The 17,495-nt window shown below is 35.3% G+C and overlaps 3 protein-coding genes and 1 non-coding gene across 4 annotated transcripts; 3 read left to right on the top strand and 1 right to left on the bottom strand.

Moving 5' to 3' along the window:
- The first annotated feature begins 461 nt into the window (after window positions 1-461).
- On the top strand, window positions 462-6,127 carry LOC115440794 (caveolin-3). Its single transcript, XM_037442882.1, has 3 exons — window positions 462-858; window positions 4,507-4,682; window positions 5,115-6,127. The coding sequence occupies exons 1-3, from the start codon at window positions 774-776 to the stop codon at window positions 5,301-5,303; spliced, it is 450 nt and encodes a 149-aa protein (XP_037298779.1). The 5' UTR covers window positions 462-773; the 3' UTR covers window positions 5,304-6,127.
- A 3,463-nt stretch (window positions 6,128-9,590) lies between these two features.
- Window positions 9,591-14,113, top strand: LOC115440775 (mutS protein homolog 5). Its single transcript, XM_030165230.2, has 7 exons — window positions 9,591-9,722; window positions 10,176-10,238; window positions 10,316-10,420; window positions 10,768-10,864; window positions 12,052-12,242; window positions 12,699-12,744; window positions 13,971-14,113. The coding sequence occupies exons 1-7, from the start codon at window positions 9,591-9,593 to the stop codon at window positions 14,111-14,113; spliced, it is 777 nt and encodes a 258-aa protein (XP_030021090.2).
- Trnaq-cug lies at window positions 12,831-12,902 on the bottom strand. The gene has a single exon. It is a non-coding gene; the product is annotated as a tRNA-Gln (tRNA).
- A 305-nt stretch (window positions 14,114-14,418) lies between the features above and the next one.
- LOC119190563 (mutS protein homolog 5-like) lies at window positions 14,419-17,323 on the top strand. Its single transcript, XM_037442759.1, has 5 exons — window positions 14,419-14,435; window positions 14,757-14,977; window positions 15,552-15,697; window positions 16,456-16,665; window positions 17,144-17,323. Exons 1-5 carry the CDS (start codon window positions 14,419-14,421, stop codon window positions 17,321-17,323), a joined length of 774 nt encoding a protein of 257 aa, XP_037298656.1.
- The last annotated feature ends 172 nt before the right edge of the window (window positions 17,324-17,495 follow it).

Raw genomic sequence — 17,495 nt, 5'->3', positions numbered from 1 at the left:
TAAATATACGGGACAAATCCTTAAAGCCTTGCTCGAGAGAACGCTTTAAGAAGGTTCGCGTGCTTTGCGCTACCTGACAAAGTAAGAATAATAAAAATGAATGTTTAAATACGATGTTTTAGATGGTTACTGTCCACTCAAAGTAGCGAAGAAGGGTCAAACAAACGTACCGAATTCAATTGTAACCATTTCACAACGGTAACCTGTAGCGTGACATGCGCATCGCCCTAGGTGTAAAGCACTCAGAACTTCAGTCTGAGAGCCCATAGCGCGGTGTACACATGTTTATATGAACCATTGTGCCTTAAACACATTTACTAAATCTATTATTAGACTAGACATTCGTCATTGTATGTATTAATTATTTAACGCAGAAAGTACAAACTCTTATTGATTTAATCCATTACACTCAAACATAATAGTGATCACTTAAAATTACCATTTTTAATGAAAAGGCATCTTCAGACTCTTCTTTAAAACACTTATTTAGTGGCTTTAAAATCTGAAAGAGATCAATATATACCCTGAAACAGCCACCATTCCTAAGAGTTCAATTAATTTCATCGACCGTGGCATTTGAAGACGTCCCCCTCGGCTCTGGCGGCGCTGCCGTCCCTCGGATTTGCCGGATCTCATCTCGGCAGTGTATCGCGTGCGCGCACAAAGCCAAACTGCTGGCGGACATTCCGGAACCGGCGAGCGCACCGCCGGTGCTGGTGCCTACGCCGGTGCAGAGAATTCAGCCGGAGAGGATCTCGCCGCCGAGCCGAGTGATGATGTCGGCCAAACCGGAGGGAAACGTTCGAGAGGCGTTGGAGGATAGAGATCCCAATAATCTGAATCAACATATCCAGGTTAGTAATTATATACTGTAACAGTAATTGTATTATGATATAGGATGTCAGTGAAGTTGTCTTTGTGGCTTCGATTGTCAAGAGACTCAATTATTTTATACATTTTTATTTTTTAAACAATAAAAGATAAAGAAAGGCTTTAGAAACAATATTTGTCTTATACCAGAGTGATAGAAGACAAATATTTATATTCGCATAATATAACTAAGTTATTATGCGACTGATAAGTGAAAACTGGAGATCAAGTAGGCTTTACGATAATTCCATGATATAATTCAACGTACTAAACGTGCCATATAAAATCACTTGCCCTTCAAAGTTCATTATTCCCTTTATAGAATCTTAAATATCGCCATACAATTCATATCACGCCGTAATTAATTAAATTCAAACTAGTATTACGACGACATGCAAATACAACCCTTGGCGTCGTGTTTCACTCCGGAAACATATTTACATTTAAACGCTGGTTATGTTCTCTTGCGGTTAAAAAGTCTACCGACATTCCTCTTAAAGCTGAATTGATTAACACTGGTATGGTCATTAGTCATGTATCTTCAAGGCTGCAACCCTGGTGGAAAGAGCAGTGTAGATCGTTCAAGAGTTATGTTTCTAGAATTTAAACAACATTATCATCATCATCAGCCATATAAAGTTTAGTGAACATAGGCCTCCTTATGTTCAGCGATAATAGGTCTTATAGGCCTACAAATTAAATTTTAGTTAAATAACAATATATTAAACTATACTATTTAAAAGTTTTGTGGAAATCATAAAGTAACTATAAAGTAATGTGTTTTGATAAGCAATTGCGTTTTTGGTAGTTGTTTTCTTTTGAGCTTAGTACCTCTACGTAGAATCACACAATCACATTATCCGTATACTAATACTGAAACAATACAGTCAACAAAATCCTTATACAGGAACACCTGACTACTATTTCAAAAATCATGTTATAACAACAGAAAATATATTTAAAATAATTAAAAATGACAAACCACCTTCCATTGTCCTGACCCTGGCTTGAAAGAATCAGTGTTGTGTTAATAATAATGCCAAAGTAACAAATGACGTATCGCGTGACCAAGTTCCTGGGCGCAGGGCAGAGCTCCGACTCACCACTCCTAAATCTTAGCGGGCTTTTTATTTTTATATTACCTAGTAGCTACTGTTTCTCATTTGCATAAAACAAGTTTAAATTGTTTCGCGGAATGAGTGGAATGGCGTGTAGTAAAACAGTAGTTGTGTTAATTGTAATATTATTGTGTGCTATGTATTTTTTCACTGTGCATTAAGAGTTCATAAATATTAATTGATATCGATTGTCTATTTATGATTACTGATATCTTCTCCATTAGGATGTTTAATTTCTACATACTGTTGTCTCTTTTAACTCCCCATGGAGCAATCTTTTTTCAGTTGTGATAGTAAACCTACCTAAATGCGGTATTGACTAAACATAACGAAACAAACTTTTCTTGTATTACACCGGTCAACACGATTTTTGAGTCTGGCTCCTGAATGTGAAATTTTGGTTTCTCCTATGTTACAAATAAATAAAAAAATAACTGTTCCGATCAAAGTTTGCTTTTGTAGAAACTAGAGCAATTTTACTAAGTTTCAAAAATACATACAAATTTTTATACTTCCTCTGTAATTTTATTTAAAAATACGATAAAAAAAGTTTTTATTGAACATCAAAGTCTTTTTTATACAAGAATTATGACTAATAATAGCAAACAAATAGAAAATAACAAAAAATCACGTTCAAAAATTTTTTTTTTAATGGATATTTTATGTTCGTGTGCGTATTAATCCCCAAATGTAATCTCCCATTATACTCTTGTTGTACTGCTCTTGGTAATATCGTTCAAAGTCCATTACATCTTGGTAAAAACGTTCTCCCTGCTCCTCTGAATAGGCACCCATATTATCTTTAAATTTGTCCAGGTGAGCATGTAGCATATGGAGTTTATGGGACATTCTGCATCCCATCAATTTAAAACTTTCAAGCATAGTTTCAATGAACTTTTCATAATTGTCGACTCTGTGATTTCCAAAAAACAATTGACTACTGCTTTCAGACGCTTCCAGGATTATTTTTCGTGAGCAATAAGGAATTTTGTGAAATCATCGCTGCTCACTATTTATTTTATTTGTGGTCCAACGAAAATACCAGTTTTAACTTTAGCTTCAGATAATTTGGGAAATAATCTCTTTAAATATTCAATAGCTTCAGAATTATGATCTAGAGCTTACAGAAATTGCTTCATTAGCCCTAACTTGATATGTAACGGTAGCATCAATATTTATTTAGGCTCTACTATTGGTTTCACTTTCACATTATATTTTCCAATTTGAAATTAACAGCACCGTGAGGCACCCATTTCTTATCTTGATTCCGTATTTTAAGATTATAATAAGCGTCATAGGCTTCGCAATGCTTCAAAATCGTTGCCGAAGCAAATTTCTTACTTCTTACTTTAATAAATTCACCGCAAATAAAACAGAATTAATCAACATTCTGTTTACACTTTCTTGGTGCCATTTTCTAACCAAGTACCACATAAAAGTCGGTTGTTACAATTCAAATATACTTTTTTTTAAATAGTAATAGACTAGTAAACACTCCACTACTGCCGTTCAGACATAATTCACAATTTGCAATTAAAATGATATGCCTATTCCTCATAAGAATCATTTAAAATCTTTGAAACGTACTTATCAACATAAATCAGACAAAAGCAAACTTTAAGGGTTAAAAATGGATATCCGAGTGTTTTTCGATGTTTGGAATCAGAATTCAAGCATTAGAACAGAAACACAAAAAAAAAAAATTTGTCGACTTGTGTTAAAATTATTAAGCATTACCTAATTATTAGCTTTATTTAAATTTTTAAACATGTTGAAACAACAACCCTATTAGTGAACTCCTTTTAAACCTACAAGTCATTCCCATTCATAACAAAAATGTTTTATGAAGTACCGAAGCCTTATTTGCTGAAGCTTCTCTTTATAAAATATACTAAACAGTAAATGGGTCAACATTTTTACCAGATTATAATATCTATTGTTGGTTTTAAACACAAATACCCTTCAAAAACAATTCAATCAGGGTGGAAGCGTTGTCACAATACGAAATATGTCAGAATATGGCGTGACATTGACACATTAGCACTGAAAGCCCCATTGCCAATAGTAATCATGTCAAACACGTGTTCCATCCAATCGCAGTAAATTATATCAATGTCCAATTTGTTATTTTAAAGGGTTACGAACAATCGGCGTTCGAGCTTTCATTGAAATTGATTTCATGTTTGTTCTTTTCTTTGATTGCTTTGGGTCTTAAGAAAAGACGTAACTATTTTTAAATATTTATTAAGTTCTACTATTTTGATTTTATTACTGGTACATAATAGTAAAATATAATGTCAGTAAACTTATCTACAATAACAGTTTTATAAATATCTATACAAAATTTGCAAAGCGAATATTCGCAAAATATTGGTGCTATAGCTCAATGCATACAACAAAAAAAAATACTAGTATTTAGAGTAGGTCCAGAAGTCATAACTTAGCATATAGCCACCGAACTGGTACCTATATTTACTGTGATAAGTATTAAAATTGCCTCGACGTTGCTCGCAGATAGTATGGGACGACATAGTGGGCGAGCCGGAGGGCGCTCGCAGTCCTGAATGCGCGTGGCGGCTGAGCCGAGCATGCTTCCGAAATGCGCGTGATATCTGCTACACCGCACTCGCCGTGTTGCTCGCGCCGCCCTGCGCGCTCTGCCTCGGCTGCGGGTTCGCCTGCCTCGCCTTTGAGGTAAACTTTAATTTGTTTTTACGATTATCGTTTCAGGGATGTAGATGCTGCAATAAATGAAAAGGACGTTATGAATCTGAAAGTTGCCATTATATTTTTTTTGTCAAGCTATCCTAGACTTCAAATAGCGTTTATTTAACCTAGTTAGAAATTACATTTGCGCATTTGTATTCCTATGCTGTAATGGCTTAAGTTTAGCGAATACCTAATTGCTTTTCTATACCTGAAAAATCGCAAATAGTGATAACTGTCTTAGTAGAAGTGTTGTTGCTTTAGAGATAGCTATCTTTAAGCTAAAATAAGGATTAAGACTGAAATGGTGTTTTTTTAGTATATTGTTCACATAAAATGTGCTGTGTTCAATTTGCATTGTGTCAGCTTTACATCGGCTCCAACTACTTACATCTATCCTAAATTAACTTTACTCCACAGCAAATCTGGTGTACAGCGCCGTGCCTGCGCTGCGTCAAGATCTACTTCGCGTCTGTTCGCACGATGGTGCGGTCGTGTATGGCCGCGTTGGTGGTGCCGCCCATGGAAGCCATCGGGCACATATGTCGCCACATCAGAATCAACCTTCGTCGTGATGCCCCTGATGAGCCTGATCTCCTGGTCGTGTAGACAATTTAATAGTCCTGTCTGAATTATGAGTAACCTGTGTAATTGGTCACCCTGTTTTATAAATAATAAAACCTCTTTTTGCCTGTATATTAGCGAATTAATCCGAACGACTGTTGGTTTTATGCGTTTTGGTACTCGAGATTACTTTATTTGGAAAGTTATCTTTAATAACGTATTAATGCTGTTGATGTGTCCCATATTCTAAATGGACTAAAAACGCTTTACTTATCTATTAAAAATACAGTAAAAAGGCATTTATAAATTTTAAATCATATTGTAGCATGAATTGTCACATTTATATTGTTTTACCAAATATTATTTTGTAAGTACCTACTAAGTAAAATAATGTTATCATAATAATATTATTGTGATCCAAGTCCTTTCATCTAAATTAAAAATCTTCTGTAGGTGCTAATTATACAAATTAAAAACAATTATGGGACCAGAAAATAGAATAATATGAACAGAATGTAGAATGATAACGGTCAGTAAGCGCAATAAGTATGTCCCTCGTCAAAGTATTTTCGAAAAAAGAATTTATATTTAGTGACTAAAATATAGAGAAAATAATAATATTATGGAATCTTAAAAAATAATACACAGATACCAAAAGTGCCTTCACAAGATTATTATATTATATAATTGACTGTATTATATTACGCAAAATAAGCACACTAATTTGTATCAATTACCTATCATTAGGCACATAAAGTTGAATTGTAGAGTGTGGCTGTGTCATTAGTTTCTTAATTTAAATTTCATTCGAAACTGCCATGGCAGTGGTAAATGACAGTGATAGACGTGTTAAATAAACTATCTTCGTTAAATAAACATCAATTACTAAAGTGACATATCAATGTTATTGTAATACATAATAAATTTATTTAAAAATAAATACATTTGTTTATATAATTTTTTATTTTATTGAAACGTTAGGCTGTATGGCTGAGAGTCTTTGCCTTCTCCTTAAAGAGTAAATCAAACCAAAAAAAAAACAATTTTGAAAAGTATTCATTCTAGGCAGTTTACACGCATTTCCTTTGCCTTTCAAAAAACTATATTAATAATTTTATAGCGGGAAAAGATAAAACAAACATTTTAAAAATAAATTCTCCATTATACCGGTCCCAGGGCATTAGTACTACTATAATTCTGTATTTTGTTTAAATATTAAGTATGAATTCTATATCTGACGAAGCATCTAAATCTGCTGCGCAGCCAACAACTAGCAACTCCAGTAATGCAAATAATCAAAGAGACGGACAATTTGTTATTGCTACATGTCGAAGGTAAAATATACTTAATATACTTAGCTATTTATTTCTTGAAATTAGATACATTTTTTATTAAAGTGTAGTACAATCTAATTAGGTAGGTACGAATCTATAAAGTTTTTACAAGGCCGTTTCAATTGCGTGAATTTACGAAGTAAGAACACATCGTGTAAATTTATTTTTTAGCAAATTGTTTTATTGCGTGGGCTCCTTTTAAACTAGAAATAAATAAGTATCCTAATATTCTTAGGAATGCACAAACAATAAACCAAGTTACGGAAGCCCAGCAAGAATCTAGTGAGGAGTCTGACGCTGAAGAGGTAAGCATGGAAATATTAGATACATATTTCATAAAGGCTCTTAAACTTATTACTTTTCCTTGCTTCGCCGTAATCGGGTAAAAATAAACCTTATTTTATTCACAACTTTCTCATACAATATCTGCATTTTAAGAAATTTGCATATTATATTTTTGTCATGACAAAATGACAAGAAATTAACCTCTTGTAACCCATTCTCCGCGTAATAAATAGTATACGTAAAATTTAAGTAATTTAATATGAAACTATCTTTAGAAATTGCTCGCTGTGCATTGTCGTTCTGGAAAACTTGGCGCAGCATACTACACCATACAGACGGGAGAGGTAAGTGACGTAGGATTTACATATATGCACTCGATAGGATTGTCTGCAAAACAAACAACTTGTAATCTATTGAATACGAGTGACTTCGCTAATGAAAGACGCTGTTATTGCACGAAAAAATTGTGACGGTCTTTTTTACCTCCAGTTACCAGGTTATGTCCACTAAGTTAGCTAATCGGAACACGGCTGCCCCACAAGCTATTGTCGACCCTATTGCTATATCTACAGGACTCATTCACATGTTCTTTAAAAATTAAAACTATTTGTACTTAAAAAAATTTAAATCAATACCCTTGGCAGACGGATTAAGAATACAGAAAATACTCCTCCTAACTGCCATATTACCTATTTAAAACTATCATGTACCCAAAAACCCCTTGCCTCTAGCTATTCATCCTAGAGGAGATCGCAGACCGTCCCCCCGAGTTCCAGATGTTCGCTAGCCTGTTCAGACAGGTGGAACCTATAATGGTGCTACTAGACGGCAAAAACCAGGGCTCGTTCGTTCAAGTTGTGAAGAAGATGGTGTTTCATGATAATAGTACAGACAGTGTTTGCAAACTGGCCATGTTGTCGGCTAGAGAGTATAGTAAGTACTTAGACTAAATAAATTAGTGGTCATTAGATTTAGAATTGTTTAATAGATACTATTTATTTTGTATTAGACTGGTTTTGCATAGCGATGGTTGAATGCCTAATTGACTTATCGACTTTTTTTTCGAATTTTTTTAACTTGGTTAATAAACCAAAAAAAGTGCATATTTTAAATATGTATAAAAAACTTGTGTCGCAAAAAAATGTCCTTTAAGTCAATTAGCTTTTGAACAGTCGCTATGCAAAACCAGTTTTTCGTATTTTTTTTCACGTTTACAAGGGTTTATAATTTGTTTTTCCTTTATCCTCAAACGGGTGCACCTTCTTTCCGCCGTGTGTATTCCATCCCTTGGTTTGATAGGGGGAGCCTATCGCCATATCGAGCACAATTTCCAGACTCCATGCTGATACTGAACAGATAAACCCAATATTTTGCCAGACCGAGAATTCTAACCCGATACCTCAGAGCGCAAGAGCACACGCAATAGGTACAATTATGCCACCGAGCAATATTTCTGTACAAATATATTTTTTTTAAGCTGATTGGATTTTTATTTATACATTCGCAATAAGGATTATTTTTAAAAAAGTTAATTTTATATTTAGTCTATGTTAAATATTTTTTAAACGCTCCTAGATTTCGAAGCCTGTAAGCGACGTATCTATTCTCTTTCTTTTCCCCACGAGCCCCACAACTGCTCGGAAGACGAACGCACTATGTTCCTCCGCACTCTCATAGACTTTAGTCAGACACAATCAGTGCACTCTCTGGGCGCTCTGTTGAGGTACTTGGACTTGCATTGGTCCTCCATCAGCATGAGTCTTCAGACCAAGCCGCAGTGCATGAGCCTTAAGATTATTTCTTTGTGAGTTTCTGATTTTTTGTATTAGTATAGATATAGTACTTACAACTAGGAAACTTTAGTAAAAATTTTATATTGATTTTGTTCGCCACTTAAAATATAAAAACATTCGTTCCTTTTTTAAAGTCTGGTAGATATCTACTTTTTGCGGTAAAGTAAAAGTTTGAACAGGAAAATTAGTTTCATATTGACATAATCAGAGATATAGACTAGAATAAGAAAAGTTACAATTTTGTAAATACACAGCTGGAAGTTCAATTCAACAACATAAATAAATATCCATTAATTAGAATGCAACTTGTTCTAAAAATATTAGACGTTTTAGGAATGACATGGTGACGATGGACTCAGACACGTACCGCGGCTTGCAAATATTTTCCACTATATCTCACCCGAGCAACTTCAAAAGAGGTACACATGGCAGTAATAAGGAGGGGTTCAGCCTCTTCCACGTGTTTAGCAGATGCAGCTCCACTGTCGGATACAGTAGGATGAGGTACGGATTAAAAACATTATTCTGTAAACAATGGTTTATTGAGAATAGAGAATATTGCCATATAAAAGTTTTAAAGGGTGATAAATATTCATGGACGTATAATTTTAACCGACAAAAAAAGGAGGAGGATCTCAATTCGATTGTTTTTTTAGCCTCATGCTGTGTGTGTTTGCATTTCTAATGTATAACAACCTACACGTGTTTAACAAATAAATGGATCTTATATCTTGTGTATATTTCGTTAAACTTAACTCTAATATAGTATAAAATGTATTCAGTATTAAAGTCGCAACCTTTGTATAATCCATTATTTTACCCTGCACTCAATTTTTCCTTACACTATAAAATCCTTTTAATTTCAAACCCGTGACGTTTATTGAAACAAAATATTTATATTATTAAATCTCAGGGTACTAATGCAGCACCCAAGCCGTGATCTATCAACCCTGAAGCTCCGGCAGGACGTGGTCGCATTCTTTATGAGGTCTCAAAGCGACTCCATGCTCAGGAATATTTGCTCGTCGCTCAGGTTTATTAAGAATGTCAATGTTAGTATTAAAGTAACTGTGGTTTGTAGTTATACTGGGTAGTTGCTTTAAATTACACATACACTCACTGTAATCCCCGAAGGGGTAGGCAGAAGCGCAACTGGTACACCCACTGTTTGCTGTGCCAATACCATACGTGCTATGGGCGACCTTATCGCCATAATGGGAACAAATTCAAGATTGAGCTGATATAAAGTAAAAAACCCAATATCACTTTGCCGACTCGGAGATCGAACCCGAGATCACAGCACTGCAGGCGTACCCTGGTATAACTTTAACTAAGCCACCGAGGCGGAAATATTATATCAATTCAAAGTATTTTAAAGTTACGTAATAAAATAACAAAGAAGAAACAGTGGTTCAAAAAGATAAATACCTTTTACCTTTTGTAATCACTGTTCTCTGTTTTTCCACTGTTTTTCCTTTTTTTCTATACATGATTGTTATTTTCAGGGTATGTTAGCAAAAATTAAGGCATTGTCAGCGAAACCGTATCAATGGAAATCTCTATACAATGTTAGTATCTGATAATTTAATTTGTTACTTTTTAATATGACCATTTTAAATAAATTACTGTCTTCATGTTCTTTTAGACATTGTACAATGCTGTGTTGATTTGCGAGATTTGTGAAAACGGGGGCGATTCTAGTGAATTTCTTGTTAAACTAGCTTCGTGTGACAATAAGAAACTGTATGAGGTATGAAGTAGAATTATTCAAAGGTAGATTTACACAACTATGATGCAAGACAAAGTTTAACAATTATTTGTTCAATAAAATACGCTGACCAAGAATTTTTGCAATATTTTGAGACATTTCCATAAACTCATATAAATAATGTTTTGAAAAAATTGTGCAAAATCAAAAATATGCCCAAATTTCGAATTATTAATTGAAGAGACAATGGAAAGTTTAATGGGTCATGATATGGAATTTTAGGATCTGATTGTATAATATAGTAGAATCATGAGTAATGAGAATTTTTTGCACGCATATTTTTTGTTGTACATAAGTAGGTATACGCTATTTATTTCGATTCCTTATAGATGGCGTTATACATGAACAGGATCATCGACTTCGATCTCTCTAAATCTGAAGGAAAATTTACAGTTAAAGCGGGAGTTGACCCTGATCTTGATAGAAGTAATTATTCTTATTATATGTTTTATTCACCAATTAGCTTTTGCCTGCGGCTCCGCCCGCGGGAATATATTCCGTGATAATTTTCCCAGGATAAAAAGCGGCTCTAGCTTTATATTAGTGAAATAATTTTTAAATTAGCTTCAGTCGTTATAGAGATTATACCCTATAGACCTACAATCCATTTTTCTTTATAATATTAGTATAGATATCTGGTCTAACACTACAAAAAAAGTTTTTTTAAGATACTACCTACTTTATCTTCATAGTGAAAAAACTAAGATACAAATAATTTTCACTTTGCATTATAACAATAAATCTATATACTTTATTATATAAAGCTGAAGAGTTTGTTTGTTTGTTTGTTTGAACGCGCTAATCTCCTGAGATTAGAATTTTTCATTTTGGACCGGTAGTTCCTGAACTACCGGTCCAAAATGAAAAATTCTTTTTGCGTTAGATAGCCTTTTGTCCGTGGAGTGCTATAGGCTATATATCATCACGCTATACCCAATAGGAGCGGAGCAGTAATGGCTAATCTCAGGAACTACCGATTCGAACTGAAAAAATATTTTTGTGTTGAATAGCCCTTTGTTTGTGGAGTGCCCTAAGTTATATATCATCACGCTATGACCAATAGGAGCGGAGCAGTAATGAAACATGTTGCAAATACGGGGACAATTTATTAGTTTTGAGAGCTTCCGTTGCGTGCGCTGCGTAAACGGTTTAAGTTATGCAACAATGATGTATGACGGGATTGTTCCTCTTAAAAAGTTCTAAAAAAATATATTATAAAACAAAGTCCCCCGCTGCATCCGTCTGCCTGAACGTCTTAAACTCAAAAACTACCCAACGTATTAAGATGAACTTTGGTATGGAGACAGTTTGAAACCCTGGGAAGAACATAGGCTCCCGGGAAACTACTACTTTTATAATGGAAAACTTTAGCCTGGAAAACTTTATAACGCGGGCGGAGCTGCAAGCAAAAGCTAGTATAAAATAAAAATGAACGTACTAATTAATGTAGCACTACGTTACGGCCCAGCAACATCTCAGTCCTCCTCGTGTCAATACCTCAACGGCTTCCAAAGTCGCAATTCAAATAAAAAAAAATGTTATAAAATATATTTTTTATTTATTTCAATATATAACTAATGATCATCTCATGCCTTCATAATATCCCATAATAGAAAAACAAACCATGGCAAGCCTACACGGTCTAATGTCTGAGACAGCTAAAGTGGAACTGGAGCGTCTCCCCCCGTTCATTGAGGAATGCACGATGGTGTACATGCCACACCTGGGGTACCTGCTAGGCGTTAAGGCCTGGGCTGATAACCTCACGCCGCAACAGAAAGAACTACCCGCCATGAAGTTTATGGTAAGAAGTAAATAAATATGCAATAACAATATCAGCCCTGTATTATATACTTGCCCACTGCTGAGCACGGGCCTCCTCTACTACTGAGAGGGATTAGGCCTTAGTCCACCACGCTGGCCTAGTGCGGATTGGTAGACTTCACACACCTTCGAAATTCCAACAGAGGAACTTCTCAGATGTGCAGGTTTCCTCACGATGTTTTCCTTCACCGTTAAAGCGAACGATAAATTCACAAAGAATACACACATGATTTTTAGAAAAGTCAGAGGTATGTGCCCTTGGGATTTGAACCTGCGGACATTCGTCTCGGCAGACCGTTCCATACCCAACTAGGCTATCGTCGCTATATGCAATAAAGTACGTAAATTCTTGGTATAAAAATTGCTTACATGATTTATTGAGTGTGTGTTTTTTTAATATAACATCTTTTAGGGACCCATATTTCTTACTTTTCAGTTCCAAAACAACGATTACATACACTACAAGAGCGCTGGTTGTGAAGGTAAGTCAGTATTTTAAACATATTCCTATTTATTTAACTTCTATAGTCGTAGGAATGAGGAAAACTTAAAAAAAAAACAGAGTGTTAGGTCCCACCGAGACTTGAACTCGGATCGCTGGATTCAGAGTCCAGAGTGCTAACCATTACACCATGGGACCTTGCAGGATAATATCTAAAAAGGCGATATAACCTGTTTAAAAACACATTATTTCGTCAATGAATGCACATAAAAATTATTTTGGGATTAATAAAGATAAAAACAAAAGGAAACCACAAGAAAATTCACACAAAACTTGTAACAAAAAAGAAGCCATCGAAAACACTTTTTAAATTAAAAATATTGTGGATTAGTTTTTCTAATGAAATTGCAAAGATTTTTTTTGTAATTACACAGAAAATGGTAAAAAAAAATGTAAAGAGTCGTAGCTATTTTCGTAGGAACTTATACTCAAACGAATAACACACAACGTAATATTTTTAATTTAAATATACCCAGTCGTCAATCATTGGAGTTTTTAGTATTAAAATAACTACATGAAAAAAATTATTAAAAATACAATGATTCTAAAGTGGTGTCATCTATGCCACATAGTTAGGAATAAACGTTGCATTGCCTGAGTAAACGCTCTGTTGCATCCTTCCTAGCGCTAGCTAACAGTTTCACAGCCACAAGCTATAATTAACATTATTTTTACACAATTAAATGAGGAAACAGTGCCTACGGCTAACAAAAAATATTAAACAAAGCTTATAATTATTAAGGCACTATATTGAACTCAACTGTATTATTTATTTGAGATATTGTTATATTAAACGCAAAACAAATTAAAACTATTAAACCAGTAATTATGCAGGTAGTCTTTATGGGTATAAAGTATGGACAAGTGTATGGTCATTCATTCTATTTCCCTCGCACGCCCACGGAGTGTTGACAATGACGTTAAAGTCTATGTTATATTGACTAGGTACTCTGAACAATTTGAAGACCTTAGCTTTTATTTTAATTTAATGTTTTTTTTTTAAATCTTCATGTCTGAATATTTAAGTATAGATTCTTTTGATAAAAGAAATGAAAATAATATCATTTCAAGTAGGTACACTAACTTAACTCTGTAAGAACAAAATGACGATTATAAATATTATACTATAGAATACTATGTTTTATTTTTATGTATTTGTAATCGAATCACTAACAACGTGATACCAGAAGTCTCTTAATTTGTTAGAGTTAGACGTGATGATAGGCGACACTTACCCTGAGATAGTGGCGCACGAAACCCGGATAATGATGCGGCTCACCACCATCATCATGGAGAACTTGCACACGCTCGCCAGCGTCATCGACATGTGTGCTGAACTTGACTGGTGAGACCAATGACGTTTTACAAATAGACGCGTCATACCGTAACAAAATGGCACATAAAAACAGCGCACTATTTGCTATATTCACGTACTTGTACCTATAATTACAAATTGGCTCGAAGAAGGAATAAAATGATGCAGCATATATTCGTTAGAAAAGGATTATATCCGTTATCTCATTGGCCGTTAAGTCGGGCAATTACCTTACTTTCGTCTTGCCAGTATTGAGCTCGGACAACGTATCTATGTAATAAAAACATCTTAGGGTGAGACTACTCTCTATACTAGAAATCGGCAGCAGAGCGGGGCCTGATGAGACAAAGAGCCTGGTGTCTCTTTCCCCCTTTCTATCATAATACCATAATTTAATAATATATAATATTTACGATGTCACGAAAATTGGCTCTTCCCTTAACAAAAGTGTTTTTTTTGAGATTTGGAAGATATTTATAAGTTTTTCAGTAAATAAATTTATTATTAAAATTATTTATTTATTTCCGATTTCTGATAACTTTAATTGATTCCATACTATTGATAGATTTTTATTGCCTCGCGTCTTTACGGCAACTATAGTTAAAATAAATTGGTGAAACTGAACTACAGAGTAGTATTTATCCTATTAATGTAATATGTATTCAACATACTTCCAGCCTTATTGCAATATCGAAAGTTTGTAAAGAGTTCGGCTACGTCCGACCAATTCTCACAGAAGAGAAGGTTATAAGCATCAAGCAAGGGAAACATCCCTTGCATATGATACAATCTGATACTTTCGTTCCAAACGACGCAGAAAGTAGCAATCAGGCTGGATGCGTGAAGATTCTCACTGGACCAAACTCTAGCGGGAAATCTGTCTATATGAAGCAAATAGGTATGTATGGGCGAAACTAACCCTTATACCCCCACTACAACTAATGTCAGTGTGACCAGCACTGCATGATGAAAAAGGTACATAATATACCTGGTGGTTAACGCCAAGACTGCCTTAACAGTATATACCGTATTGTTATACGACCCAGAAATTTAAATTGCAAAGCATTGCTTCTGAGCCGCCGTCATTTGGAGAGGAAGCAGTGGCAGCCTTAGGAGGAGGGCTAAACAGGCAACGTCCCGGAGCATTGCGCTGTACCTTGAAGGATATTTTTGGCATCTTACCCACGAAACTGTTAAAATCAAGTTTTTTTACTCCGCCAGGGAACTTGGGCACAGTTTTTTCTTGTGTTTCCTTGGGGGCTTGTATATTTTTTTTGCTGTTGCCCGAGGCCTCGCGTGGGTTCCTTTTTGCTTTTGCCCGGGACCTTGCGTTAGATTAACCCACCACTGCGAGTAGATATATTTTTATGCCTAAGTTAACATAAGATATCATTATGACCTTTTATTACTCAATACAATCTACCTTATATTTAATTGATTACCTAAACCAATACCATGATCTTAACCACCAGCATTGATAGTCTACTTGGCCCATATCGGCAGTTTTGTACCAGCGGAAAACGCCACCATCGGACTAGTGACCCATTTGTTCACGCGCATACAAAGCACGGAGTGTGTGGCCGCACATATGTCCGCTTTCCTCATAGATTTGAAACAGGTAAATGTTTACTAATATAGAGGAAAAGTTTGTGCGTTTGTAGGGTTGTAGAAGCTAACTCGAGAACTACTGTACAGATTTTGATAATTCTCCCATTAATAGGGAGCTAAATTACTCCCGAGTGCTAAATGTTTTTTATCCCGGAAAATTTTTACTCGTGGACGGAGCCACGAGTAAAAACTAGTCTAAAATAAAAAATTAGAAATCCTTGTTATTGTCTTTATTTTTTATATTCGGATCAATATCGGGTTACCAAACGGTACGGTGTCAGCACTACCATTCATCATCATCATCATCAGCTTGTTGCAGTCCACTACTGAACATAGGCCACAGAGCCCGGTCTGCTGCTTTATGCACCCCTACCCCGGAGAACCCATAATATTATTAAAAGGAACTTTCTCCTTGTACTAAATAGGCCTTAGTAGAGCAGGAAGAGAAATGTTGCGTCAACATAGTTTTTACGAGTCGCACAATACGCAACTATCAAGACAAATAGGTCGGTTTTCAGTGAATCAAAGCTATATATTACTCATTCCGCCCATACATTTTAAATTGGTTACAGCACAAGTTTATTTCTAGGTACTTATTTATTTAATTTGTTTGGTTTGTGTCGCTTCCTCTGTTTTTCATTATTTTACTCCATAAGGTCTTAGACATCTAAGAATTGGGTAAACAAACCAGTAGTCGTCTATCAATAAGAATAAGTTTATAGCTTCATAATATAGAGACAATCGATGACCCAACATAGTGTTCTGCAGATGTCACTAGCCCTCCAGCACTCTACCGGCAATTCCCTCCTCATAATAGACGAGTTTGGCAAAGGCACCTCCGAGACGGACGGACTGGCTCTCCTAGCGGCTTGTATCAACACTCTGCTGTTCAGGGAGGAATGCCCGCACATACTCCTCTCAACTCACTTCCTTAATATCAAGGAGTATATCGTCGACTCACCGACGGTCAAGTTTTTGGTAAGTAGGCTGATAAAATATTATGGAATATTTTGTTGCTCGCTCTTGAGCTAGATATATATATTATGTACATATATCATGATGTCATTTGATGGTTCCTGAGAGGATCACGTGTTTATAATTTCATATGGAAATTGAAAAACTATTATTTTACTAGTAATGAAATGAGCTGCTCTAAACTATATGTAACTTTTTTTGTATTATATACTGTTCCTATTTATACCTTTTAAGTGATATTGTAATGCTCACACTAGTTTTTGCCCAATCTCTGTTTTCTGAACTTGTGGTAGAGTAAAAGGTTGACTGTCTTACAAATTTTAATAAATAATTACATTTTATTTCAAGTAGGTATCTGGTATATGGCTTCCACTTATTACAAATTTCTCCTTATGTAGGTACTTCTTCGAGCCAGTTAGTTTTGATTGTACAACCATCCCTAAGTATATTACATTTGTACCCAAAATAATTCTCCTTTTAGCATTTCGAGCATGTGGTTCAAGATGGCGAGCCGGTATTCCTATTCCGCGTGTGCGAGGGTAGTACGGCGAGTAGCTTCGCGCGGGAGGTGGCCGCGGCCAGCGGGATCGACTCCCGGGTCATACACAGGGCTACAGCTGTCATGGACTGCTTGATGGTAATCTTGCTTTTCACTGCATAAACAACTCACCTATTTTTAACAAGGGTAGTTGCAAATTATGTAGCCGTGGTAGTTGAGTTATTCATGAATTATAATCGCTGGATATAGAGTTAGAACGTAACGGATTTTTTATTCTGCATAGCACCCTGAGTTTTACTGATGCACTTGTTAAGTTAACTACACAAAATATATT

Source organism: Manduca sexta, chromosome 25, assembly GCF_014839805.1.
Source record: "Manduca sexta isolate Smith_Timp_Sample1 chromosome 25, JHU_Msex_v1.0, whole genome shotgun sequence".
Lineage (NCBI taxonomy): Eukaryota > Metazoa > Arthropoda > Insecta > Lepidoptera > Sphingidae > Manduca > Manduca sexta.
This window is presented reverse-complemented; position numbering and strand designations above follow the sequence as displayed.